Source organism: Salmo trutta, chromosome 23 (genome assembly GCF_901001165.1).
Source record: "Salmo trutta chromosome 23, fSalTru1.1, whole genome shotgun sequence".
Taxonomy (NCBI): Eukaryota; Metazoa; Chordata; class Actinopteri; order Salmoniformes; family Salmonidae; genus Salmo; species Salmo trutta.
Genome location: NC_042979.1, coordinates 37,509,499 through 37,537,173, shown reverse-complemented (window position 1 = coordinate 37,537,173; position 27,675 = coordinate 37,509,499). Strand labels below are relative to the sequence as shown.

General features: G+C 42.9%; 4 protein-coding genes across 16 annotated transcripts in view; 2 read left to right on the top strand and 2 right to left on the bottom strand.

Annotated features, from left to right (window-relative positions):
• sptan1 (spectrin alpha, non-erythrocytic 1) overlaps window positions 1-6,692 on the top strand; it is a 56,508-nt gene extending 49,816 nt beyond the window's left edge. For 6 of the 11 annotated variants that reach the window (XM_029710165.1, XM_029710166.1, XM_029710168.1 and 3 more), the window contains 9 exons: window positions 283-395; window positions 1,217-1,234; window positions 1,882-1,944; window positions 2,899-2,953; window positions 5,059-5,255; window positions 5,336-5,389; window positions 5,613-5,759; window positions 5,943-6,090; window positions 6,290-6,692. In XM_029710165.1, the coding sequence (XP_029566025.1) occupies window positions 283-395; window positions 1,217-1,234; window positions 1,882-1,944; window positions 2,899-2,953; window positions 5,059-5,255; window positions 5,336-5,389; window positions 5,613-5,759; window positions 5,943-6,090; window positions 6,290-6,415 (921 nt within the window). In that variant the 3' untranslated portion in view covers window positions 6,416-6,692. The remainder of the gene's footprint in view (window positions 1-282; window positions 396-1,216; window positions 1,235-1,881; window positions 1,945-2,898; window positions 2,954-5,058; window positions 5,256-5,335; window positions 5,390-5,612; window positions 5,760-5,942; window positions 6,091-6,289) is intronic. The other 5 variants (XM_029710174.1, XM_029710173.1, XM_029710170.1 and 2 more) reach the window with 2 other exon arrangements.
• dync2i2 (dynein 2 intermediate chain 2) lies at window positions 6,693-11,187 on the bottom strand. Of its 3 annotated transcripts, none has more exons than XM_029710176.1 (9): window positions 10,749-11,187; window positions 9,905-10,165; window positions 9,506-9,615; window positions 9,269-9,426; window positions 9,040-9,149; window positions 8,509-8,676; window positions 8,078-8,310; window positions 7,431-7,588; window positions 6,693-7,166 (listed from the first exon to the last, which is right to left on the bottom strand). In XM_029710176.1, the coding sequence occupies exons 1-9, from the start codon at window positions 10,824-10,826 to the stop codon at window positions 6,928-6,930; spliced, it is 1,515 nt and encodes a 504-aa protein (XP_029566036.1). In that variant the 5' UTR covers window positions 10,827-11,187; the 3' UTR covers window positions 6,693-6,927. The 3 variants fall into 3 exon arrangements, with proteins under 3 accessions (XP_029566036.1, XP_029566038.1, XP_029566037.1); XM_029710178.1 differs by having other exon boundaries at window positions 9,905-10,044; window positions 10,749-10,835; XM_029710177.1 differs by lacking the exon at window positions 10,749-11,187 and adding an exon at window positions 10,237-10,282 and having other exon boundaries at window positions 9,905-10,044.
• A 422-nt stretch (window positions 11,188-11,609) lies between these two features.
• LOC115159981 (protein SET) lies at window positions 11,610-15,432 on the bottom strand. Its single transcript, XM_029710179.1, has 8 exons — window positions 15,159-15,432; window positions 14,162-14,219; window positions 13,923-14,065; window positions 13,647-13,750; window positions 13,457-13,570; window positions 13,151-13,321; window positions 12,641-12,769; window positions 11,610-12,502 (listed from the first exon to the last, which is right to left on the bottom strand). Exons 1-8 carry the CDS (start codon window positions 15,226-15,228, stop codon window positions 12,482-12,484), a joined length of 810 nt encoding a protein of 269 aa, XP_029566039.1. The 5' UTR covers window positions 15,229-15,432; the 3' UTR covers window positions 11,610-12,481.
• Window positions 15,433-15,542: 110 nt separating this feature from the next.
• uap1l1 (UDP-N-acetylglucosamine pyrophosphorylase 1 like 1) lies at window positions 15,543-25,716 on the top strand. Its single transcript, XM_029710175.1, has 9 exons — window positions 15,543-16,183; window positions 20,491-20,695; window positions 20,949-21,124; window positions 21,932-22,104; window positions 22,283-22,476; window positions 22,763-22,903; window positions 23,168-23,353; window positions 23,552-23,618; window positions 24,572-25,716. The coding sequence occupies exons 1-9, from the start codon at window positions 15,898-15,900 to the stop codon at window positions 24,659-24,661; spliced, it is 1,518 nt and encodes a 505-aa protein (XP_029566035.1). The 5' UTR covers window positions 15,543-15,897; the 3' UTR covers window positions 24,662-25,716.
• The last annotated feature ends 1,959 nt before the right edge of the window (window positions 25,717-27,675 follow it).

Genomic DNA, 27,675 nt, shown 5'->3' with positions numbered 1-27,675 from the left:
GAAGAGGGGGGAGGTAGCATGGTCCCAGATCTGTTTGTGCTGTATCACCAACCAATTGGCATGACAACGACCATATGAATTGGCTATACGTTAGTGCTGTATCTGAGGAGCAGGCTTGGTAAGGAGGACATGCACATCTCAAATGTTGTCCTATTCCCCACTGTAATGCTCTACTTATGTCCAGAACCAATGGGGGCCTCTGGGGGCCGATGTCTTGATCTGCATCATGTCTGGGAAGCATTTCATCCATCTCCATCCCTCTCTGTCTCTCTGTCTGTATAGGAACGAGAGCTGGAGCTGCAGAAGGAGCAGAGGAGGCAGGAGGAGAACGACAAGCTGCGGCAGGAGTTTGCGCAGCACGCCAATGCATTCCACCAGTGGCTGCAGGAGACCAGGTAGGGTCTGGATCTGTTGTGCTAGGAAGACAGTGCACTCACAGAACTCCTTTAATCAACATTCCTTTTGGCAATTTAAAAGATAGGAATCGAATACTATTTCTAGGAATAGAATGGGGACGTTTCTAAGGCCTTGTGGCTGTTTAAAGAATGTAGTTTAAGTTCATTGAGTAACGTCACCTGCATGAATAGCATTGAGATGTCTTTAAATGTTGCATGCATCATTCTTTAGATTCTCTTACTACAATGATAAATCAATGGAGCTACCTGGAATTTAAAAGTGCCTGCTGCTCAGAAATCTGCCTCTTGTGTCTCTGCCACCATGTTCTCAGCCATAGAGAACAGGAAGCTGCTATTCATCGGAGCACAACGTCTAATGTTGCAGATAAATGTTTATATGAAACTGACATGATTCTTTACAGTTTCTCTATTCTACACCTTGCATTTATATCTGCAATGCTCTGAATGTTGCTCCTCACTGAATTGGCCCCAGGCAACGCATGCTTAGTGTATCATATGTTCTGTAGATTTTGGAAGGTGGGTGGGGGAGCACTGATACAACTTTAACACAACCGCACAAGTGGTCTGTGAACGTTTAGAAATGAAAACGGGATCATACTGCAGATGCTCCTGTGCTCCCACTATTTCTGTGTCTGTATATGTTTGTTTAAGGGGGGATGATGGAGTGACCATTTTGTCCCTGCCTAGTGTTTCTAACCGTTGTCTCTTTCTCTCTCTTTTCCCGTCCCACCCCCCCCACCCTTTCCTCTCCCTCTCTCTTGCCGCTACCTCGCTGATGCTTGGATAACTTTGCTAATCAGGACATATCTTCTGGATGGGTTAATATCACATTTTACTATCTCTCAGTTGGGGCTGGGATGATACTAGTATCGTGATACTCATTAGTATCACGGCAAGGGAAGAAAACACGAAGCGGTTTTAACTTTAGGAAAACATCCCTGATGTTGGAAACAAACATCATGTTTGTTATTCAGTCACATTTATTTATTTTCCGAAGATATAGCACACATTTTACATGCAGCAGGTTATGGGACCAAAGAGTTTAGTCTGCTTCGTCTTTTCTTTGTCATATTGTCAAATTTTGTGATCCTGCCCTACTGTGTTTGTGTGTCCGACTGTGTGAATGGGGTCAAATCAATGAGGGTTGATTGGAGTGACATTGTTTTGGACCAAACAGGTTTGTTGTCAGGTCAGTGGCAAGACGTTGCATTATATATGTTGGTTAACATAGAACCACCAGGTAGGCAGGTATCTGTCAAGTAAAGGTAAAACTGGACCAGGTATCACTATGTTAAAGGGAATCCCAAGTTCTATTGTGTATTATTACTGAGTTTCTGTAAGCTTTTTTCCCCCCTTTTGACAGTTTTTGTTGTATAATTTCCCTTTTGTCTGTCTCTAATTTCCCTCTTTCTGTTGGTATTTACTTTATTTTCATCCTTCCTTCCCTCCCTCCTTTTCTAAATAGCATAGCTTATCGACGGGTTGTCCGTGTCATTCAATATGAAGTCGGTGATGATCTTTCCGGAAGGTCTTTTCCTTTTTCTCATGGTTTTCCATTCCATATATCCCTCACTCGCCTTTCCTTCACCTTTCATTACTTCCATCACGCCCTCTGGGTTGCGTGTCTTCATACACTTCTAAAATCCACCATTTGAGATCGGTTTGCTCAGTTACATCTCTACTAACGTCACCCCAATGTAGCTTCCTGAAACTAAGATCAACCTCATGATTGGTCTGGATACTCTTTTTGAGTATGGCAACATTGAGCACTGTTTTAAAGGAGTGAAAAGTCTTCACTTTCATCTTTTGGGGATATTTCTTTCACCAAATTTAGGGGTGGATACTGCAAAATGTGTTTTTGGACACTACTTGAAATAACTTTTTTTTTTTTTTTTTTAATAGTTAGACTAATTCACAACTGATTCAGGGTTAAAATGCAGTTTCCTGCCCTGTACACAGTAGCCCTAACCTTGCATGGTATAGGTTACCATGGCTATGAGTTGACTTCTTTGGCATGCATTGAGTGGCATTGGGAGGGGGGGGAGGGGTTGATCTGAACATTTTGAGTGATGGAAAGTTTTTTTTTTGTGTGTTTCACCTTTTTTAATTCACCAAATGTTCTCAGAAATTTTCCCAAAAATATTGAGGTTTCAGAAAAATCTTGACTTTGCTTCTTTACAAAAATCATTGGTTGGTTTAAATTTGTAAATTTCAAGATTTGTTTAGAATCTCGACACACCTTTAGTATATTGAAATATATGAAATGGATCTTATCAAAATGAGAATGAATTTCACGGTAGGAATGGGGTTGGATCTAAGGGTTCCTACAAGCAGATGGGTGTGGGTGCAGACTCTGTGGGTACTGTGAGCCTGTGTGCGCGACTGTGTCACCTGATCTTGATTGCTGTGGCATGTTGTCTATCCCAATATTTTATCATCCTGTCAAGATCCTCTCCCCTGACACTTGTGTGTATGCATCTAGGTCCTGCATGGTAGAAGAGTCCGGAACCTTGGAATCACAACTTGAGGCAACCAAGGTAAGGAAGAATCCCTCATTATTTATACTATAGACCAGGGTTTCACAACCCTCTCCTCAGGCCCCACCAGTTGTTTTGCATTTTTGTTTTAACCCTAAACTAGCACACCTGATTGAGTTAGTTAGTTGACTAATAGAATCAGGTGTGCCAGTTTAGGGTTAAAATAAACATTTGAAATGTATGGGGTGCCTGAGGAGACCATCTTGGCTATTTCAAATCAAATAAAAATGTATTTGTGACATGCAACAAATACAACGGGTGTAGACTTTACCGTGAAATGGTTTCTTACGAGCCCTTCCAAATAATGCAGAATTTTAAAAAGTTATACTAATTTAAAATAATATCAGGAGGAATAAAATACACAGGTCAACATTCACAAGGCCGCAGAGCCAGACGGATTACCAGGACGTGTACTCCTAGCATGCGCTGACCAACTGGCAAGTGTCTTCACTAACATTTTCAACCTCTCCCTGTCTGAGTCTGTAATACCAACATGTTTCAAGCAGACCACCATAGTCCCTGTGCCCAAGAACACTAAGGTAACCTGCCTAAATGACTACCGACCCATAGCACGTCTGTAGCCATGAAGTGCTTTGAAAGGCTGGTCATGGCTCACGTCAACACCATTATCCCAGAAACCCTAGACCCACTCCAATTTGCATACCACACCAACAGATCCACAGATGATGCAATTTCTATTGCACTCCACACTGCTCTTTCACACCTGGACAAAAGGAACACCTACGTGAGAATGCGGTTCATTGACTACAGCTCAGCATTCAACACCATAGTGCCTTCAAAGCTCATCACTAAGCTAAGGACCCTGGGACTAAATACCTCCATCTGCAACTGGATCCTGGACTTCCTGACAGGCTGCCCCCAGGTGGTAAGGGTTGGTAACAACACATCCGCCACACTGATCCTCAACACAGGGGCCCCTCGGGTGCGTGCTCAACCCCCTCCTGTACTCCCTGTTCACTCTTGACTGCACGGCCAGGCACGACTCCAACGCCATCATTAAGTTTGCTGATGACACAACAGTGGCCTGATCACAGACAATGATGAGACAGCATATAGGGAGGTGGTCAGAGACCTGACCGTGTGGTGCAAGGACAACAACCTCTCCCTCAATGTGATCAAGACAAAGGAGATGATTGTGGACTACAGGAAAAAGAGGACCGAGTACATCTCCATTCTCATCAACGGAGCTGTAGTGGAGCAGGTTGAGAGCTTCAAGTTCCTTGGCATCCACATTAACAAACTAACATGGTCCAAGCACACCAAGACAGTCATGAAGAGGGCACGACAAAACCTATTCTCACTCAGGAGACTGAAAATATTTGGCATGAGTCCTCAGATCCTCAAAAGGTTCTACAGCTGCACCATCGAGAGCATCCTGACTGGTTGCATCACTGCCTGGTATGGCAACTGCTCGGCACCCGACCGCAAGGCACTACAGAGGGTAGTGCGTACGGCCCAGTACATCACCGGAGCCAAGCTTTCTGCCATCCAGGACCTCTATACCAGGCGGTGTCAGAGGAAGGCCCTAAACATTGTCAAATACTCCAGCCACCCCAGTCATAGACTGTTCTCTCTGCTACCGCACGGCAAGCGGTACCGGAGCGCCAAGTCTAGGTCCAATAGGCTCCTATAGCTTCTACCCCCAAGCCATAAGACTCCTGACCAGCTAATCAAATGGCTACACAGACTATTTGCATTGCCCCCCCACTCCCACAACACTGCTGCTACTCTGTTATCTATGCATAGTCACTTTAGTAACTCTACCTACATGTACATATTCCCTCGACACCGGTGCCCCCGAACATTGACTCTGTACCGCTACCCCCTGTATATAGCCCCGCTATTGTTATTTACTGCTGCTCTTAAATTATTTGTTATTCTTATTTCTTTTTTTAGGTATTTTCTTAGCCGCATTGTTGGTTAAGGGCTTGTAAGCAAGCATTTCACCCTAAGGTCTACACCTGTTGTATTCGGCGCATGTGACAAATTATTTAATATACACAGCAAGTACCAATTATATTTCAGCTGTATTGACTACTTTTGTAATTGCATACCCTCACCATTCTGTGTGCCACTGTCTGTAGCGCAAGCACCAGGAGATCCGGGCAATGCGTAGCCAGCTGAAGAAGATTGAGGACCTGGGTGCGGCCATGGAGGAGGCTCTGATCCTGGACAACAAGTACACAGAACACAGCACGGTGGGCCTGGCCCAGCAGTGGGACCAGCTAGACCAACTGGGCATGAGGATGCAGCACAACCTGGAGCAGCAGATCCAGGCCAGGTCAGAGAGACGCACACATACAGTACCTCACAAGCAGTGAACATATTTCCTAATCTTGTCGTATCTCTCTTCCACCATAGGAACACCACTGGAGTGACAGAGGATGCCCTGAAGGAGTTCAGCATGATGTTCAAGTGAGTGGCGGCCATTTTAACATGATGCTCAAGTGAGTGGCGGCCATTTTAACATGATGTTGGAGTGGCGGCCATTTTAACAGTGTTCAAGTGAGTGACGGCCATTTTAACATGGTGTTCAAGTGAGTGGTGGTCATTTTCACCATACCTTCTAGTCATACCAAGTAGTTGCTTAAAGTAAAGAAGCTCCCAATAATCTCAACCATGTTCTCTTTGCTCCCAGGCACTTTGACAAAGAGAAGTCTGGCCGTCTGAACCACCAGGAGTTCAAGTCGTGTCTGCGCTCACTGGGTTACGACCTGCCCATGGTGGAGGAGGGAGAGCCAGACCCCGAGTTTGAGTCCATCCTCGACACTGTCGACCCCAACAGGTCAGCAACCCCAGCTCTTCTCACTCATCTCTACTTGGGGTTTTCGATCAGTAGTTTGAGCAAAGCCAACATTCACAAGAATGTGATTTTATTCAGAATGGGTGTGTCTTGTTGCCTCATTTTCTTCTATTCTTGTGTTTTTTGGTTTATTATGGGTAACTGATTTAATTGTGTGTTTTCCAGGGATGGCAATGTGTCCTTGCAGGAGTACATGGCCTTCATGATCAGCCGCGAGACAGAGAACGTCAAGTCCAGCGAGGAGATTGAGAGCGCCTTCCGAGCCCTCAGCGTCGATGCCAAGCCCTACGTTACCAAGGAGGAGCTCTACCAGGTACTTACAGTCCGGTCTTCCCTCCATCACTTTCTGGCTCTGTCACAGTGCTTATAGAAATGAGTATTAAATAGGACCAGCATTTGAGTATGAGCTTCAGCCATAAGTTGCGCATTTATAAATGTCTCTTAAATAACTTAGCAAAACTTAAAAGGTTATAAAAACTCATACCTGACCATCTCTTCTCCTCTTCATTCAGAATCTGTCCAAGGAACAGGCAGACTACTGCATCTCGCACATGAAGCCCTACTTAGACAGCAAGGGCCGGGAAATGCCCTCGGCCTTCGACTTTGTCGAATTCACCCGCTCGCTTTTTGTCAACTGATCCCTTGCCTGCCAGTGACCAATCGGGATGCGTTTGTCACAAAAACACGGCTGAAACTGCATGATTCTGACACTAGAATACTCCATAGTTATCAGTATCTATCTATAGCTATATATCTCACTCTTTGTGCTTCACTGACGATAGCCTAGTGGATCTGTCTGCATTTGAATGTTTTAGTGCTTTCGCTGGATTTAAGAACCTATAGATATGGTATGCTGTAACATCACAATAAGGACTGCGGTGTGCTTTAATAAACGCTACTGGTTAGAACTGGAAATTTGTTTTCTCTGCCTTTATTACATGTTTTCAGTACAACAACAAAAATAATTCAGTACCTACTGAGTAATATTTGATGTTTCACCATCACAAAAGATAACAAATCCATCTAAAATAATATGGCACAAAAACCCACGTTCTTCTACCTATATACATCCACAGATGTGCCAGCAACCATGCACTGAGACGACCCTGTTATTCTGAAATTTCATTGGCCCTCTCCTTCCTGCCTCGACTCACTCTGCCACCTCATTAGCTAGTTGCTCCAGTTTGGCAGTCTCTCGGGGCCCCTGTTCCGTCAGCTCCGTGCTCAGGTGCCAGATGTTGACGGAGCCGTCGGCGTTGCCCACCGCTAGGAGGTCTTTCCGTCTGGGGTTGAACTCCAGGCAGTAGACTGGTTGGCCACCCGTGAGCTGGTCTAGGGTGGCTGCTGGTCTCAGGGACTTCCTGCCCAGATCAAATATCTGCACCAGACCTGGGAAGAGAGAAGGTTATGGGCTTTTAAACTTGGCTGTTTAGTGAACAACTAAAAGGTTAATTGATGATCTTGAGTTAACTTTACATCAAGATGTGCCATTGTTTTTAGCGGTTAGGGACTGTTTCAGACTGGAGTTAACTTATTGTAAGTCTGAATGGGGGGGGCCCTTAATGATTTTCAATATATTAACTCTGGCTCAAGTCACACCATTTATAGCGAAGTTCTGTGAACCAATTGAGAATGAGCTGAAATGGAGCATACCTTGTCCTGTGGCCGCAGCAAAGAGGAGGGGCCTTGTTGGTGACCAGCGTACCCCGAACACATATGAGTCGGACACCCGCAGCGAGAGCAGCGGATCGGGCTGCAGCAGAGAGTGAAGATGGGCCAGGCCGTCGGTCCCCACACTGACAAACAGGTTCCTTAGACACGAAATGGGAGACAACTAGATCATAACTTTGATTCATTAACAGAATATGGTACTATAAAGCATTTTACAGCTGTAGAGTTCAAAACTTATTACGAGATGCGAGTTAGCTACGCGCTTCCGAATGTACTATAGGAACAGGGCAAACTGTTTAACAAACAGGTAAACATGAATAGCACTGGTTCGTTCCTGGGTTTTGGCATCAAAACACAGTATAATGACAAATTCCGAGTAAAGAAATGTTCAGTTCAATTCTCTTATTTTTGTAAATCTTAAACCATAGTCTCAAGCATTCAGTCTGGTTAATTTCTCACTAAAACCACCTTCAGGCCTGACCTGAACCATGGGGAAGATCTCATTTGCACTCCTCGCGTCATCTCCTTCTCAAAACCCACTGGAGGTCAGAGGGGAGGGACCTCTGGCTTTCTCATCCAAAGGGATGTGAGAAGTATGCAATTGATCTTCCCACCCATGTCTCTCTCACCTGTGGAAAGGGGAGCAGTGCAAAGAGTGGACAGGGCCTCCTCGGGGGCTGAAGGAGAACTGGGCTGGGGCACGCAGAGTCACACTCTCTCCATCGGGAGGTGCCGCTGCCAGCGTCTGTGCTGAGAAAGAGCACTTGAGGACCAGGCCGCTTTCGGAGCCCACCAGGAATGTGTCCAAGTCCCAGGGGGACAGGGCCAGGGAGGTGACACCCACATTGCTGCTCCCTCTGTTCTGTACCAGGCAGGTACCATTACAAGATCAACATCAGAAGGAGAGTATTTTTTTAAGGTTTAAGAAAATGTCTGTTCAGACAGTTTTGTAAATAACACAATCATATTTCATCTATTAATCACACATTTTCATGCAAAATCAAAATAAATTTTCACGGTCTGTAAATCACCACATTGGCCCCTGTATCCCGAGTCTCACCTTGCTCAGTGCACTGTTGTGAGGCACCTGCTGTCTGATGAGGGCAAAGCCTGCACTGAGCACCAGTCTCCCCTCGTCTGAGTCCACTGTCCACAGCAGCACCCTGCCCCCAGAACCAGCACTCAGCACCAGCATCTCCCCTCGCCTTGGTCCAGGGACCCAGGCTACCTGAAAACACACTTGTTCAGACCTGTGTCGTGTTTATTACGACTTGCAACTGAAAATGTGTGTTTCTTATTAGACAAGTCCAGGTTGTCCCTCAGTTTCAATCCCGTCTTCTGTTTGGTGCCTAATGAACACAACCCTGCTATCAAAAATCTTACTGTCGTCATCCCATGAAGATTCTCACCACTATGTGATATTAATGTGGTTTATTAGTAATATACAAGGGACCTACAGTACAGGGACTGTGTACAAATTACACCATGAGAATAGCCAATACTAGCTAAAGCATTTACCATCAGTTAACATGTGTTCTCCTGAATGAAGGTGTATTTTAGTGCCATAGGAGACAGTATGAGGTGTCTATACCTGGTAGACTGGCTCCCGGTGAGAGTCGGTCGACATTCCTGTTTGCGCCAAAATTAGGTCCTGTGTCCTGTTTGTGTCCCAGACCACTACCTCTCCACTGTAAAGACCCCCTGTGGCGTTGGGTAGATGGTGAGAGAAGTAAGGAGTGAGCTACACAGGACCGTTGTATTTATGTACTGAGATCAGTTGGTGATCAAACCACTGGCAGAAACAACATAGAAGTGCATACCAGCTATGAGAGAGGGTTGAGAGGGGTGGAAGGACAGAGACATGACTGGCCTGGCCACATCTATGACCGTGTCTGGTCGTTTGGGGTTCAGGCCTCTGCGGTCCAGGTTCCAAGTGCACACACAGGACTTCTCTGTGCTCCAGTCTCCGTCATCAACACTGAGACAGATAGGTCACTGTTCACCTCAAGTTCTGGCTACACAACTACGATGTTGGCAAACATGAAGTTTGAACATACCGACCGAAGGCGCAGGCGATTACTGAACCTGTGCAACTCCAGGATACGCTGGTAACTTGAAGACCCTTCTCCTGGGCACTGGGGTGGTGGAGACAATGTATGCATGAAACCTACATAAACACATTTTACAAATGACAATTCAACATGGGGAAATGCACACAAAAACATTGTCCAATATCAAATAAAATTAGATTTGTCATATGCGCCGAATAGAACAGGTGAGCATTTCACCTTACCATGAAATGCTTACTTACAAGCCGTTAACCAGCAATGCAGTTTTAATAAAGAGTTAAGAAAATATTTACTAAATAAAATAGTAAAAAAAAAATGTTTTACATGGAAATAATGCACACTGAAATATTGCACATTTTGTTAGTGTGTTACTTATACTATTCTCACCGTCTCGTTCTGATCCTCCCAATTCACGTCGAACCCATCAAACGCATGACTCTTGGCGTTGCTGGACAACTCCTTGACAACCATGTCCTCCACTCGACGCAGGAAGTCCCTCAGCCCGGGAGACTCTGGTCGGAGCTCACCTTTAAGGGGGAGTTGGTATATGAGGTGGTCTTGTGGATCCGTCTGGGTGCCATTATCTGCATTAAGCAGGGTCTGTATTTCAGCCTGAGCTGTGTGTACGGGCCGGGTTTGACAACCTCTCTGAAAAACCAACAGACATACCCTACTAGGATTATATTAGGCCTATATAAAATGTTTAAACATGCCCATACCTGGCTTGATTGTCAAGAAGAAATTTTGCATTGCAAAAATAACTGACTGCAATTCTGACTGCAGTTGACCCAAGTGTGTCAGTAATTCCACCAACTGTTGATGAGAAACCCACTTGTGTGTACCTTGTCATTATTCAACTAACTACTAGTATGTTTAGAAATGTGTTGGGCTTCACAACAACGCTGAAAATGTCACGTTGGACAATGCACGTGGTCAGCCCACCACCAACACTGATCAGGAGGTGCCGACTGTTGCTCCAGAGCATCATCGCTAACTAGCTAACTATTTTGGCTAGCTAAAAAAAGGCATTGATTGGCAGATTCAAGAGCTTTAGCAATATTCGACACTGGTAGTATTCACGTGTCTTATCTTTTCAGGGCCTATAGCCTTGTCATATATGGCCAGGTAAGTAAACGTACACGAAATAGTTAGCTAGCTAAACAACAAAAATCAGCTAGCATGCCATAGCAAACCTCTGATGCTAGCTAACTAGGTAGTCAACAGAACATACCGATTCCTGTGCAAACTGTTGCGATTTCCTCCACAGCGACTCAACGCCTAAGGCATCCAAAGTTTCATCAGTGAACATGATTACTGTGCCTCATAGACGTCTAGCTAGTAGCACATTAATAATATCCCCATACGGCTTTACATATCAGTGAACTTGACTGTATCTATTCAACACAAACAGCCATGTTTAGAGATGGATTTACTTCCGTTTATCGCTGCTTCCTTGGAAACACTTCGACGATGGGACCAATCCGTTTTTTTTCTAAACACCATGCGCATTCCCCTCATTGGTCCCGGGTCGTCATTTTGGCCGTTGGAATACTTTCACAATGCACCCTTCCTTCTTCCCTGCCTTGAAGTAATCGGTGATCTGATTGGTGAAAGCAATAACTTGTTTGGTATTACAAATGGGTGACAAGGCGTGCCACGCAGGCTAGGTCTGACCTGGTGCAAGAACGTCAACAGGGGCACACTGACTGGGACAGTTTAAATTATTTTTTTCTCAAGCATTTGTGGTAGAATTCTTGCCTGCCAAGCAGGGGAAGGGCATGTTTATTTGAAGTATTTGGAATATACAGAATGCATTTCTGTGAGTAGACAAAAAGTTAGTGGTCCCATTGAATATGAATGACCCATCATTCAATCATAGATAGGGGCTTTATAAAAATAAAAAAAAGACTTGATTTAACAGTTATGGTGACTGGCTGTTGTGACTACAGAACAAGAATGGATGACCTTGAAAAGCTGATGATCAGTAGAAGGCTCTCCAGACAGTCACAATTCTTTCCCCATCAGCCTAAATTAGATTTTTTTACCCCCACAACACACATTGTGTCAAAACAGTTCAGAAACTACCCCAAACACTTGTGTATACATTTATTGTAACAAAGCAACTGGTACACTTAAATGTTAATGTGAACAGTTTTCCAGTGGAAAAGGTGGAGATCACTAGTATATCCTATGAGATTCTATAGGGACTTTACTTTTTTCTTAAATAACTTGTTAATTAGCCAAGCTCAAAATTACAAGAATACATTTTTTGGGTTTTGTTTTTATTAAAAATGTAATTTTCAAACCTCATGGGTGTCTGTAAAACATTACAATGAAAAGTCAATCAACATAAACCCAAATGTTGAGGTGTCAAATGCCCACTTACCCCACCAAACCCCATTTAACTGTCTACAATAATAACCGTGTCATACCAAGATATCAACCCCAAAACATTTACAATCGCTGACAGGAACAAGCCGGTGCTTTCCGTTAGTACAACGCATGACGAAGAAAATGTGTCAACTCCAGAAGACCCCCCCCCCAAACTCTGCATTAAAGAAAATGTAGAAAATAAAATGTGGCCAGGGATGCTAAGTTATCACTGCACCATTGCTTATCTTTATTCAACTCACAAGTTAACAGAAACCTTATTTATCATACATATAAATTGCTATTCGACTTTATTTTAGTCTAAGATGACGTGCAGAATGCTTGTACTTTTCTTTTATTGGTCTTCATGGACATGTGTAGTTTTATGACACGCGAGACGGCAGAGTTTTCTGATCGGGGAATTTACTCGTCTTCAGACATGGTATGGACAGGCGGAAGCTTGTGGAACAGGAGACAGAGCACAAAATAATACAAAAATAAAATGAAAACAAAGCTTCTTGCTCCTAAGCGTTGAAGGATGATTAGAGGGAAAGAATGGGAAACGGTATAGGTTGGAATATGTCCTTTTCTGCCTTAATCATCCTCGCCGTCATCCTGTAGAAAAGAGATACACGTTTAACCCCATGCCTGTAAAGACAAACATTTCAGACAAGTGGCAGTCTACCAAAAATGTATTTTATAACGTTGACAATATTGTCCAAACAAGTCCGGAGTGAATGAACTCTACCATACCTCTCCGTCTTCTCCTTCCTCATCATCATCTTCCTCTCCTTCATCCTCATCTCCTTCCTCATCGATGTCCTCCAAGCCCTCTTCCTCATCGTCCTCACCTTCCCCTTCCTCATCATCCATGTCAGGGACCTTGTCGAGTTGAGATGTTATATGAATACGAGTTCCCAAACATAATGCCAGCATGAGACGATTTACAGTCCAGAATCTAGGCATCCAGTTGAGATGTCTAGGTGGCTGGATATGGTTTAGTCATGTTCCGTAGAACCCTATGGTTATACAACAGGTCTGAAAGTGTCCCCGGGAACACCCCTTAGAAAAATCCTGCGATTTCACCTTTTACAGAGCCACTTTGGTCTAACCCTATGGCCGTAATGCCAAGATATTTTGGATAATTGTAAGAAACACACAGAATACTCTACCAGAGTAAGACTAGGCTGACACCAATTCAAAAATGTTTAGCACACCACGGGCAGTCAACAAAGAACTATGGACAAAAGCATGGAATCATACCAGGTAATACTGCAATGGGTTTGGCCAGATGTCATCCTTAACGACCTCTCCTAGTTCGTCTGCCCCTGCGTCGGAGTGATCTGTGAACCAGGTGAAGAAGCTCTCTGGTTCTTCGTGTTGCCTCTTCTTACCAGCTTTGTTCGGCGTTTGGCCGGCACGCTTTGTCAGGTCCTGTGAGAGGGAACAAATGAATAAAAACAAAAACAGCAACGCCATGCATTTTGCTTTTCTCCAGCATGATGCCACAAGACAGGACTTGAAATATAAAAAAAGACTACATGTAAAAATTGAGATGTGTAAACATACCTTTCCAGCCTTCCATTTGATTTCAGTTGACTTTGAAGATGGGTCCCCGCTTTCATTCAAGTGAAACTCTTTGGAGAGGATTTTGTTCTCAAAGTACGGGTTCTCATCAAAGTACTGAAAAAACAATCTGGTTAATTTACGCACCATTTTGTTTGAAATGCACAAATCAAAAAAAGACGTAAATACTTACAAAATCTATTCTGTAACCCGACTTGATGTCCTCAAACTCAGTCACCTCCACTCTGGTAAGGTAATGAAGTGCCTCCTCATCCTCCTCACCAAGAAGGGCTGAAACTGTGAACAAGAACACATTTACATAGAAAGTGTGTCACTGAACAACAGTTTGTATATCAACCCCTTAAATCAGACTGATGGAAACATTTGTCAGGTGCAGAATCCCACCATGTACAATTCCTCAAGAAAAGAACATGAACTAGTAAAATAAGAGCATAATATCTGAACTTACCTTGTGGGTGGTTGACGAATGTAGTGACCCAGAAGTTGGGGATTTTAGCTATGAGGTCTGACCGCTTCTGGAAGAATGGCTGGCGTAACTTATTGTACTTCTGCTCTACTTTTAAAATCTCCTCACTGGCCTGTTCGTTCAATCTACAGGGAAGAGAATTGTGCAACACAATTTGATGAGATTGATAAGGTAAAAGGTCAGTCTTATAAACCACAAACGTTTCAGGATAATTAGCTCACCTGTCAATTTCATTTTGTACTTCGTCAATGTGTTCAATAGCTTCTTGTTGCTCTTTTTCTGAAAGAGATTACATTTGTGTTAATTTTTTAAAAGAAATTAATGAAATTGGATGGGCATGTAGAACATCTTGATGGTAAAAATGAAGACATGGTAAAGAACCAACGTAAACAACGTATAGTACACGAAGACTTGCGCATTGGGTACCCAAGCTAAGCATTCCACCATCTTTTGTAGTAACGATTAGCTCTCAAGCTATGGAGTAAGAGGCTCTCTAGCTAAGCTAGCAAAAGTACTCTGATGCAGCTTCCTGCTGTTTCTCAAGGCCGCGTGGTTTGAATGAAGTGGCCGCCGCACGCTGGGGACTGGCTTCGCCCCACAGACAGCCGGTTGGCATTACAGCCGACTATTAGGATCTTACTAGTGCAATATTTTTGCAGTAATCTATAAATCGGTGTCGACCCTTGTGCTGCATTTTGTTCGTTTACGATGGCAAGCAAGTACTTCTACGCGTGGGTGCAAACCGCGATGGCGGAGTAACAATGAATGTTGGGCCTCACGCAAACAAATGTTAGCTTGCTAGCCAGCTTAGCTGCCGCATTTGTTAGTCTACTAACTAGCTGGCTATTTCGCAAACAACGTTAGTTAACAAAACATGTGTAAGGTACTTAACCTTAAGAAGTTACTTTAATTTGGAAGTACACGCGAATTACTCCCAAACCTGCGTGGCACAATGAGCTTGTGCAAGGCACAACATGGCCTCCTCCAACGACGTTGTAGCATAGTTGGCTAGCCAGTTAGCCAGCAAGTTCTGTTCTCACTACTAGTCCTGTACAAGCCATCACATTTCACCGTTGGCTAAAGCCTCCCATCAAATAAGTACATCGTTTCGGACTAACTAAAGTGTGTCCGCTTAACCAAAAGTATACGCCATGGTAACAGTTTTGCAATATAAAAACAACTATAAATTGCGTTGTATAGGAGGCCGCCATTTCTTACCGGAGGTCTCGTCCGCTCCATCATGATTAGAGTTCTCCTTTCTAACGACTTTCGCCGACGAGGCTGCCATGATTTTCGAACACCGTAGATGTTTGCGTCAGAATATATATTCCCTGTTGTTTAGACTTCTCCTCGGGGAAGAGAAAGGTGAAGTTCCACCTTGAATGGTGGAGAGTGCAAATAAAGCGTGTCGTGAACGAGAGAGGCTTTGCTCATGCACACACTCTCCTCTTCTCGCGCCCGCCAGAACGCGCATCACCCCCCATAAACACATAAAAACTCCTCCCCCAACAGAACGGGTTCGCCGTGTTGAAATCGAATACTTTATAAACATGCATCCTTCCTTCCTTCCTTCCTTTCCTTGGCGCGATCAAACGATTTCCACTCGAAGTAGTGTTTATATTTCTCCGGGGCTGCAGTTGGATACTGTAGTCATTGTACCGTGTTTGTAATATGGCAAGCCAACCACTGAAAGAAAACCGCATCTAAAACGAAAATGTTTCTTCATATTTTGATGAATACGCAGCTGTGTGGTTTTGCTTTGCCCAGCCAGCAACTCAAATTTAATCACAAGACAGCCTTTGTGTATTTTGCTCTTTCCTCCTGAGTCCTGCACTAGTCACGAGTTCCTGACGAAGGAAGTAACAAACCGAAGATAGACCAAGTCAAACTAACCTTTACCACTGCTGTGTAACATGGTATAGGTGAACGTCTTTCTTCTGAATATTAGGTCGTGAAAATGCTTTCATTTGAGGAAATAAAATCTTCTTTAGAACATGCAGGACAGTCTCATGTTCTGCAATTTTGGTCTGAACTTTCTGAGGATGACAAAAGTACATTTCTGGTTGAGTTGTCTCAGTTGGACTTCAATGAATTGCGGGAACACTGTGAACGGGCGGCGGAGTCTGCTAAAGCTGATCATTCCGCAACAGCGGCGGACCAGCAAATTGAGCCAGTATCTTCAGAATTCATCGGGAGCATTCGGAAGAGTGATCACACCGCCTTAACTGGCTGGGAAAATGAAGGTAGGCTACTGTATTCTCGATGTGAGAAAAGTAAACACTCAACTAGCTAATTTGAAGTGAAATCAGGAATTGCCAATAACGAAGTAATCCCCGCCTCGGGATGGTGCTGGAGAAAATGTAACCTCAAAAATTCATAGACAGCGATATGGGATGCAAGGATTGACCATCCACGATATAAAAATTATAGTTTTAAGCATGTTTTAAATCTATACAGTGTTTTTTTGAATGTATTTATTTTTTATACAATGTTTAGAAACATTACTCCATTACTACAGTTTCTACACATTACTCCATAAACATTGGAGTAATGTGTTTATGGTATCCAAGCGTTTAAAGAGCGTTGGGCCAGTAACCGAAAGGTTGCCGGTTCGATTCCTCGTGCTGGATAGGTGCAACATCTGTTGACGTGCTCTTGAACATGGCACGTGATCCTAATTGCTCCTGTAATCGCCAAATACAACAGGTAGACCTTACCGTGAAATGCTATTGTACGAGCCCTTAACCAACAATGCAGTTCAAGAAATAGAGTTAAGAAAATATTTACTAAATAAACTGAAGTAAAAAATAAACACAATAAAATAACTTACGAGTCTAGGTAACTGGAGTAGTTGACAATTTTTGGGGCCTTCCTCTGACACCGCCTAGTATATAGGTCCTGGATGGCAGGAAGCTTGGCCCCACTGATGTACTGGGCCGTATGCACTACCCTCTGTAGCGCCTTACAGTTGATGCCGAGCAGTTGCCATACAAGGCAGTGATACAACCGGTCACGATGCTCTAGTTGGTGCAGCTGTATAACCTTTTGAAGGATCTGGGGACCCATACCAAATCTTTTCACTCTCCTGAGGGGGAAAAGGTGTTGTCGTGCCCTCTTCACAACTGTCTTGGTGTGTTTGGACTAGAGGTCGACCGATTAATCGGAATGGCCGATTTAATTATGGCCGATTTCAAGTTTTCATAACATTCAGAAATCGGTATTTTTGGTCACTGATTTGGGTGATTTATTATTTTATTATAATAAAAAAAAATGTACACCTTTATTTAACTATTTAACTAGGCAAGTCAGTTAAGAACACATTCTTATTTTCAATGACGGCCTAGGAACGGTGGTTATCTGCCTTGTTCAGGGGGGATTCGTTTTTGCAACCTGGTTACTAGTCCAACGCTCTAACCACCTGCCTTACATTGCACTCCACGAGGAGCCTGCATGGCAGGCTGACTACCTGTTACGCGAGGGCAGCAAGAAGCCAAGGTAAGTTGCTAGCTAGCATTAAACTTATAAAAAACAATCAATCTTCACATAATCACTAGTTAACTACACATGGTTGATGATATTACTAGTTTATCTAGCGTGTCCTGTGTTGTATATAATCGATTCGTTGCCTGTTAATTTCTCATCGAATCACAGCCTACTTCGCCAAACGGGTGATGATTTAGCACTGTTGTTGCACCTAACCATAAACATCAATGCCTTTCTTTAAAATCAATACACAAGTATATATTTTTAAACCTGCATATTTAGTTCATATTGCCTGCTAACATGAGTTTCTTATAATTAGGGAAATTGTGTCACTTCTCTTGCGTTCCGTGCAAGCAGTCAGGGTATATGCAGCAGTTTGGGCCGCCTGGCTTGTTGCGAACTGTGTGAAGTCCATTTATTCCTAACAAAGACCGTAATTAATTTGCCAGAATTGTACATAATTATGACATAACATTGAAGGTTGTACAATGTAACAGCAATATTTAGACTTATGGATGCCACCCGTTAGATAAAATACGGAACGGTTCCGTATTTCACTGAAAGAAATAAACGTTTTGTTTTCGAAATGATAGTTTCAGGATTCGACCATATTAATGACCAAAGGCTCGTATTTCTGTGTGTTATTATGTTATAATTAAGTCTATGATTTGATAGAGCAGTCTGACTGAGCGGTGGTAGGCAGCAGCAGGTTCGTAAGCATTCATTCAAACAGCACTTTCGTGCGTTTGCCAGCTGCTCTTCGCAATTCTTCAAGCATTGAGCTGTTTATGACTCCAAGCCTATCAACTCCCAAGATTAGACTGGTGTAACCGATGTGAAATGGCTAGCTAGTTAGCGGGGTGTGCGCTAATAGCGTTTCAATCGGTGACGTCACTCGCTCTGAGACTCGGAGTAGTTGTTCCCCTTGCTCTGCTAGGGCCGCGGCTTTTGTGGAGCGATGGGTAATGATGCTTCGAGGGTGGCTGTTGTCGATGTGTTCCTGGTTCGAGCCCAGGTAGGGGCGAGGAGAGGGACGGAAGCTATACTGTTACACTGGCAATACTGAAGTGCCTATAAGAACATCCAATAGTCAAAGGTATATGAAATACAAATGGTATAGAGAGAAATAGTCCTATAATTCCTATAATAACTACAACCTAAAACTTCTTACCTGGGAATATTGAAGACTCATGTTAAAAGGAACCACCAGCTTATATTCTCATGTTCTGAGCAAGGAACTTAAATGTTAGCTTTTTTACATGGCACATATAGCACTTTTACTTTCTTCTCCAACACTTTGTTTTTGCATTATTTAAACCAAATTGAACATGTTTCATTATTTATTTGAGGCTAAATTGATTTTATTGATGTATTATATTAAGTTAAAATAAGTGTTCATTCAGTATTGATGCAATTGTCATTATTACAAAAAAAATATATAGTAAATCGGCCGATTAATCGGCATTGACTTTTTTGGTCCCCCAATAATCGTTATCGGCATTGAAAAATCATAATCGGTCGACCTCCAGTTTGGACCATGATAGTTTGTTGGTGATGTGGACACCAAGGAACTTTACATTTTTGACCCGCTCTACTAATGCCCCGTTGATGTGAATGGGGGTGTGTTTGGTCCTCCTTTTCCTGTAGTCCACGATCATCTCCTTTGTCTTGCTCACGTTGAGAGAGAGGTTGTTGTCCTGGTACCACACTGCCAGGTCTCTGGCCTCCTCCCTATAGGCTGTCTCATCGTTGTCGGTGATCAGGCCTACCACTGTTGTGTCGTCAGCAAACTTAATGATGGTGTTGGAGTCGTGCTTGGCCACGCAGTCATGGGTGAACAGGGATTACAGGAGGGGACTAAGCATGCACCCCTGAGGCATTTCTAAGTTATATTCTTCAAGAATCAATGGATAATGTTAATTATAAATCCCAACATTTATTTAGCAATTGCAAATTGCCCCTTTTTAAAATTATTTTTTTTTATAATTGAGTGACTCAATTTTGCTGCACTTGGAATTGTCGCGTGACTTGCGTAAAATTTGAGAAGTATCTAATGCTCATGTAACCAAATTTCAACATATTCTTTAGAATATGCCTTTATTTTTTGCAAAATCCCACATCCCACTGTAAGTAAGTTTTGCAGCCTACTGCTCAAAGAAGGTAGCCTCATGAACCATCCTGATCTCACAAACTTACCTATGTGAGATCAGGGTGGTTCGTACGAGGCTACAAACAGGGGTGGGCTATCATCTGATCATAGCGAATGTAGATTATGTAAATCAGATAGCTAGTTAGCTACACTGTTGAAACAATTCCAACTAGTCTTTACTTGTGATTGGAGTTCATTCTGCTGCTGACATCTGCCTCTTAGGCTTACTAACAAACAGTCGAATTGAAGTCTTCCCCTGCAACTCAAATGGAAGCCACTTCTACACTACCGTTCAGCGCTGGTTGCGTCCCACTGGGCACAGACGTCAATTCAACTTCTATTCGACGTTGATTCAACGCCGTTGAATTGAAATGGCGTGGAAACGACGTTTATTCAACCAGTGTGTGCCCAGTAGCTTCTGCCTGCAGGACGAGTGTAGGTGCCAGCGCTCATGGGGTCAGTGAAGTGGGGGAGGGGGAATTTTCCAAGAAATTAGCTAGTTTGATGGGAAATACATTTAAATAACAAGAGAGAAAACAATGAAAAAATGTAATGATTAAAAAACTCTCTCACAAGAGGGCAAAAGGGCAGGTGCTCAGGCACCCTTAGACCTCTAGCTGTTCATGTGCCTGGGTCCCACTCTCATTTGAATGTATGGCAATTACACTTACATTTTGATCAAGCATAGGTCAGGGATTCTCAAAATGTCTATTTTTTTGTTGTAATGGTAAATGACGACTGTCAAGCCACTGTAGTGCACCAACATAGCTTACTCTATAAAACCACAGCAAATGCAAATGTTGATTCTAACACCTGTTTGGTGAATGTCAGTGTCAACCTTGTTTCTTTGGTTTGTCTGTGCTCTGTCATGGTGCTGTAATGATTTGTTTTCTTTCCTCTGGTATTGTCCTTTTACAGGGTTTTTGCAAATTTCCCAGAACAGAGTGGCTGTGCTGCTGTTGGCTGGTGGCCAGGGGACCCGTCTTGGGGTTCCATACCCCAAAGGGATGTACAATGTGGGTCTCCCGAGCAGCAAAACTCTGTATCAAATCCAGGCAGAGCGCATCTGCAAAATACAGGAGCTGGCGAATGCAAAGCATGGATCAAAGTGCACAGTACCATGGTGAGATCTCATGGTGGTCAATTGACTGCTCTCATTTTATGAGCTGGCACAATTTCAATTCAGTGCAATATGTGTAGAATCAGATTCATTTCCAAACACATGATCAAAACAAAATAAAAAACAGTGCTCTTAAACTGCAGATCACACAATACTATATTTTCAAACTTCAAAGTTCTCAATTTGACTGAGCGTTCCTTTTCTCTGACATTGGTTTTCCTCTATGTGCTCTATGCTACTGTTCTGCCATCATCAGGTACATCATGACCAGTGAGTTTACCCTGGATCCTACCAAGAAGTTCTTCCAGGAGAATAAGTACTTTGGTCTGGATCCCTCTGACGTGGTCATGTTCGAGCAAAGGATGATCCCTGCTGTGACCTTTGATGGAAAGGTCATCCTACAGGACAAAGGGAAGATAGCTATGGCCCCAGGTAAGAACATGGCATGGAGTGGGTTGGTAGATTAAAGTGAAGTTTCTGTTAAATCAGGAATATGTAACTTTTTGGGCAACCTGACCAAATTCATATAGAAATGTGAGTTACAGATCTGTCATTCTCGTTGAAAGCAAGTCTAAGAAGCAGTAGGCTATTTCTATGCTTCTCGTTCTTCATGTTTCATTTTTCATCTTTTACTTACGGTTTTGTACACCAGTTTCAAACAGCTGAAAATACAATATTTTTGGTTATGGAAAACATTTCACGGCAGTTTAGATGGTATAATGAGTCTCTACTCCCCTCAAACTCAACTCTGGACCTCGGAAGCCAGTTCCACTGCATTTTTTTCATTGTTCCCATTTAGTCAGCGACTGCTTTAGACTTGACACCAGGTGTGTGCAATTAATTATTAGGTAGAGCAGGAAACCAGCATGCTCCGGACCTTGTAGGGTAAGAATACTCCTGCTCTACACAATGACTGCTTGTTTTGTCACATAAACTGAAATTAGGCTAACTATTAGAATTTTAACAATCAGGAAATGGCATATTCTCATTCACCCCTTTAGATTTGTGTGTATTAGGTAGTTGTTGGGGAATTGTTAGATTACTTGTTAGATATTACTGCACTGTTGGAACTAGAAGCACAAGCATTTCGCTACACCCACAATAACATCTGCTAACCATGTGTATGTGACCAATACAATTTGATTTGATTTCTGCATATTGCATCTTTATTGCAATTTAGTTGATAGGGGCAGTGCATATGAATCCATGATTCTCTTTTCCTTCTCTCTAACCTTTTAGATGGAAACGGTGGCCTGTACCGAGCTCTGGTGGATAACAAGGTACTTGAGAACATGGAGAAGAGGGGTGTGGAGTACCTCCACGTCTACTGTGTAGACAACATCCTGGTCAAAATGGCCGACCCCATCTTCATTGGTTTCTGCGTGAGCAAAGGAGCAGACTGCGGTGCCAAGGTAAACGAAAGGCAATCATCACACCCACAGTGTAATCATGCGGGCATGTTTTCCTGATCCACACTTATTAGGTTGTATACTTGTTATAACTTGGTCACATGCATGTTATTTATATGCACATTTGGTTCTACGTTCTTAAGATTTCAAATATTATGACAGTTGACATGACTATTTCCAGGTAGTTGAGAAGGCGTACCCAGCGGAGCCGGTGGGCGTGGTGTGCAAGGTGAAGGGGGTGTACCAGGTGGTGGAGTACAGCGAGCTCCGCCCAGAGACGGCCGAGCAGCGAGACCCAGGAGGAGAGCTGGTGTACAGCGCAGGAAACATCTGCAACCACTTCTTCACACGGCCCTTCCTCAACGAAGTGGCACAGTGAGTGAGATGAAGAGATGTATACTGTAATGGGGCAAAAATAAAACCACTATGTACAAGTCATGTGCACAAGAAGAAGAAAAAAATGAAAACAATTCTTACTGAAAGTAATGGTTGAATAAATTAAATTAACATTCATTTCTGGAATGGAATGAGTTGAAATTACATGGACCCCTCTCCTGCACAATTTTGCACACGGTCACATTGCTGATACAACTGTCTGGGCAAAACCAACTTGTGATATAACAGTTTGTAATGTCTTCCATTCGTCCACCTATCTCCTCAGGAAGTTTCAGGGCCAGCTGAAGCAGCATGTGGCACTTAAGAAAGTCCCTTTTGTGGACAGAGAAGGAAACCTGGTGAAACCCACCACGCCCAATGGGATCAAAATGGAGAAGTTTGTTTTTGATGTCTTTCAGTTTTCAAGGTGAAATTCAAATTTTGTGACTGATTTGCATTAGACCATTTTTTTAGTTTCCCATATTTAAATGATATTCGAGGCAATTTTACTAATGTTACATAGTAACCATAAATTCACTGCTTATTTTACCAAAATGATTGCTTATTTAAACATAATGTAATATTAATGCATGTAAAATATAATGTAAACGGAGCACAGTAAAATATTTTGCTACTGAATGACATTCTCCAGCACACCAAATATGAGACATTTTCCTCCTGACATTGGCAGGAAATTTGTGGCATTTGAGGTTCTGAGAGAGGAAGAATTCTCGCCATTGAAAAATGCTGATGGGGCACCTCTGGACACTCCTACCACAGCCAGACAATCCTTACTGGCACAGCACTACCGCTGGGCGATGGCTGCAGGAGCCAGCTTCCTGGATGCCCAAGGGAAAGCCCTACCTCCTAGACCCAGGTGGGAGTGAGCGCTACTCTACTTAAAATATGGGGATCTCAATGGGGATTAGAGGGTGGGTGTGTGTGCACTTATCTCACCAATAAATCACAGTTGGGATTATATAAATTGTAGACATCTTTAATTTTTCCTATATGTTCTGTCCAGCACCTGAAACATTGGGATAATGATCTATTTCCTTTTTCACATTCTTGTTAGGGTGACACGGGATGAAGACCCACCAGCAGTCTGTGAGATCTCCCCGCTGGTGTCTTTCTTCGGAGAGGTGAGGCCACAACAACAGTTCCTACGTGATGTCACTTCCTGACCTTATTTCCTCCTATTGGAGTCTCCTAACAATATGACTATTAATATTTCATCTGCAGGGTCCAGTGTTGAGTTTCTCTGTAAGGTTACACTAGACTGAGCAGTTACTTCACCACTCTAATATTGTTAATGTGCACTCATGGCAAATTAGGAAAGTGGTCTGTTTTATTCTTGTCCTCAAGAAGATGATATCCACTGGCACTTTCCCATGAGTGTGTGTGGGGGGGGGGGTATTTTTTACTCTAAATGCACACTTTCAAATAAATCCTCCCATTGCCTTCCCCGTAGCTCAGTTGGTAGAGCATGGTGTTTGCAACACCAGGGTTGTGGGTTCGATTCCCACGGGGGGCCAAGTACGAAGAAAAAAAAAATGTATGAAATGAAAATGAAATGTATGCATTCACTACTGTAAGACGCTCTGGATAAGAGCGTCTGCTAAATGACTAAAATGTAAATGTAAGTCAATGGGAGACTTGGACCAATTTTTTTTTTTTTTAGCTAAGTGCGTGGATCTCAACTTAAAAAAACTTGCACTTATATGAGGGAAATGTCGGCTCAAAGTATGGGAGGAGTTAGTGTGAATAGATAATGCAAATCATTACAAGGACACCTATCGCATTATGGTCCCCTCTCACAGACTCGTCAGTCTAAACTGCTCAGTCAAGTATGGCAGACTCATCCATATATTTATATATTCTTATTCCATTCCTTTACTTAGATGTGTGTATTAAGTAGTTGTTGTGGAATTATTAGATTACATGTTAGATATTGCTGCACTGTCAGAACTAGAAGCACAAGCATTTCGCTACACTTGCAATAACATCTGCTAGTCATGTGTATGTGACCAATAACATTTGATTTGACTAAAGCTGCTCTCTCCATATCTGCTCTCTTCATGTCTGTCTCCCCCAGGGTTTGGAGCAGCTGCTGGGACAGAAGGTCCTGACGACCCCCTTCCTTCTGGATGAGAACAGGGCAAAAGAACTCCTCCAGGCCCAGTAGCTAGCTCTACAGTACACTGTTCCCATCAGATGGGCTTACCTCTTGAGCAGTTGGGCCTGTTGATATGAGATGCTCATTCCTTGGATGAATTTCAAAATGGAGCCCTTTGTTGCCCCTAATGGCATGTTTCTCATAACCAGGGTTGGGTAGGTTACTTTCTAAGTGTAATCCGTAACAACTTTTGGATTACCCAAAATCAGTACTGTAATCTGATTACTTTTAGATTACTTTCCCCTTAAGAGACAGAAGAAGACACAAAGGATGCATCAAATGCATTTGGTGTGCCGTTATAATGGTCTCTGACTTGTGGTCAGACTCGCTCAGGTGGAACAAACTTTAACTTGCGCCTTTTCAATGCTTAATTGAATGTAATTGAGAAAACCGAAAGGTGTCAATGTATCCTTTCTGAATTTAAAAGTAATCGAAGAAGAAATCATTTAGTTTTTCAAAAGTATCTGTAATCTGATAACAATATTTTAGCTGGTAATGTAACTGATTACATGTAGAAGTAATCAGTTACTCCACAACCATGCTCATAACTATCTGGTCCTTTCAGATTTTCATGAAGTGTTGAGGAAAGGGGACTAAGGGTCTGTTTGGAATTCAGCACCAGAGCACAAAGATGCATTGGCAATTACAAGGGAATTTTTGTATCCACATTTTTTTCATCCAAACATGCTCATTACAATGTTGTCCCATTCTCTTCCATGATCTATTGCTTAAAAGGAAACGCATTATTCTAGCACTTTAAGACACATTGTGTTTATCTTCTGATTATACATATTTCAGTTCATTTTATGGACTTCATTTAAACAGGATACACATTTCTGTATGCATTTGGAAAAGTGAAATGGTCTAAAAGTTATTGATAAAGCAAAACTCAAGTACTGTAATTATGATACCTTAATACCAAGGAACTAATATAAAACATCTGATTATAGTTTTACTTTAGGATACACTGAGGAAATGAATTGACCTTTTTTACCCTGTTTGTATAATGTGTCAAATGTTAATGATCAAAGCAACTGCAAATTATAAAGCTTTTCTATACCCCAGCCTTTCTGTATGAAATCTTTTCTTTTATACATTTTGGTTTTCAGTAGGTACCACAGCCAAGAAGTCAAAATTGGCTATGTTGTAAAAATGAATGAAAACAAAAAAATGTTGGTCTTAATTTAAGGTTAGACATTAAGTTAGCGTCGTAGTTAAGGATCGGGTTAAGATTAGGTTTAAAATACAATTTTAAGAACATAAATTGTAGAACGCGGGCGGCACTGTTTTGTGGCTGTGGTAACTAGTGACAACCCTCCCCCTTGGATCATCATAATTCAGTCAAATGAGTCAATATTGCCATCCAATGGTAACATAACGCTTAACATGATTCAGTTTCCATCCAGTACAGTACACAGATTTTTAGTTTGTTGCAACGTTCATATGCCACTCGGAAATAACAACTATGACTGAACAAGTCAGGGTAAAAGTTGTTTCCCCATATTCCAACTCGTAATTATGTTTTTGAGGGTCATAAATGAACTGTTTCGGCCTCGGAATATCTTTATATGGCCCGTTGTTAGATAGCACTTGAATACCAAACTAATTTCCCAGTCAGCGTTCTGGAATTCCGAGAGGACATTAATTCAGCAAAAATCTATGTATACGATGTCATAATGTACCACGTGAATGCAACTGACCAATAGAACTAACGTATCCGTAGGAACGACAGCAACCCGGACAGTAATATTGCAGCCCCCCAGAGATGCTTTCGATCATATTTATTAGAGCGAAAAGGATTTGAGTGCTTTTTGGGGATTCGGACGAAATATAGTCAGCTCACTAGTTGTCAGGTTGTATGCATCTAAGCAGAAAAATAAGACTTTAGTAAAAAATAAGTGACAAAATAACAGTAAGGAGGCTATATACAGGGGGTACTGAGTCAATGTGCTGGGATACAGGTTAGTCGAGATAATTGAGTTAATATGTATGGGGTAAAGTGACTATATGCATACATAATGGATAATAAACAGCGAGTAGCAGCAGTGTAAAAAGAGGGGTTGGTCAATGGAGATATTCCGGGTAGCCATTTGATTAGCTGTTCAGGAGACTTATGGCTTGGGGGTAGAAGCTGTTCAGAAGCCTTTTGGACCTAGACTTGGTGCTCTGGTACCGCTTGCCGTGCGGTAGCAGAGAGAACAGTCTGACTAGGGTGGCTGGAGTCTTTGGCAATTTTTAGGGCCTTCCTCTAACGCCACCTGGTATAAAGGTCCTGTGTGGCAGGAAGCTTGGCCCCAGTGATGTACTGGGCCGTACGCACTACCCTCTGTAGCGCCTTGCGGTCAGAGGCCGAGCCGTTTCCATTCCATGCGGTGATCCCACCGGTCAGGATGCTCTCGATGGTGCAGCTGTTTAACTCTTTGAGGATCTGAGGACCCATGCCAAATCTTTTCATTCTCCTGAGGGGGAATAGGTGTTGTCGTGCCTTCTTCACGACTGTCTTGGTGTATTTGGACCATGATAGTTTGGTGATGTGGACGCCAAGGAACTTGAAGCTCTCAACCTGCTCCACTAGAGCCCCGTCGATGAGAATGGGGGCTGCTCTGCCCTCCTTTTCCTATAGTCCACAATCATCTCCTTTGTGTTGATCACGTTGATGGAGAGGTTGTTGTCTTGGCACCACACTTCCAGGTCTCAACTCTTCCCTATAGGCTGTCTATCATTGTCAATGATCAGGCCTTCCACCGTTGTCATCACCAAACTTAATGATGGTGTTGGAGTCGTGCTTGGCCACGAAGTCATGGGTGAACAGGGAGTACAGGAGGGGACTAAGCATGTATCCCTGAGGTGCCCCTGTGTTGAGGATCAGCGTGGCAGAAGTGTTGTTGCCTACCCTTATCACCTGGGGGCGGCCCGTCAGGAAGTCCAGGATCCAGTTGCAGAGGGAGGTATTTAGTCCCAGGGTCCTTAGCTTAGTGATGAGCTTTGAAGGCACTATGGGGTTGAATGCTGAGCTGTTGTCA

Bases quoted from the DNA above. Each gene is read 5' to 3' on its own strand.
- LOC115159981 (XM_029710179.1), bottom strand. From the start codon at position 15,228: ATGGCAGCCTCGTCGGCGAAAGTCGTTAGAAAGGAGAACTCTAATCAT. The intron at 14,220-15,158 runs GTAAGAAATGGC...AATCTCTTTCAG, and splicing joins TGGAGCGGACGAGACCTCCG to AAAAAGAGCAACAAGAAGCT. The intron at 14,066-14,161 runs GTGAGCTAATTA...TCTTCCCTGTAG, and splicing joins GTACAAAATGAAATTGACAG to ATTGAACGAACAGGCCAGTG.
- uap1l1 (XM_029710175.1), top strand. From the start codon at position 15,898: ATGCTTTCATTTGAGGAAATAAAATCTTCTTTAGAACATGCAGGACAG. The intron at 21,125-21,931 runs GTAAGAACATGG...CTAACCTTTTAG, and splicing joins GAAGATAGCTATGGCCCCAG to ATGGAAACGGTGGCCTGTAC. The intron at 22,477-22,762 runs GTGAGTGAGATG...CTATCTCCTCAG, and splicing joins TTCCTCAACGAAGTGGCACA to GAAGTTTCAGGGCCAGCTGA.
- dync2i2 (XM_029710176.1), bottom strand. From the start codon at position 10,826: ATGTTCACTGATGAAACTTTGGATGCCTTAGGCGTTGAGTCGCTGTGG. The intron at 9,616-9,904 runs GTGAGAATAGTA...GTGTTTATGTAG, and splicing joins GGGAGGATCAGAACGAGACG to GTTTCATGCATACATTGTCT. The intron at 9,150-9,268 runs GTATGCACTTCT...CCAACGCCACAG, and splicing joins TCAACCCTCTCTCATAGCTG to GGGGTCTTTACAGTGGAGAG.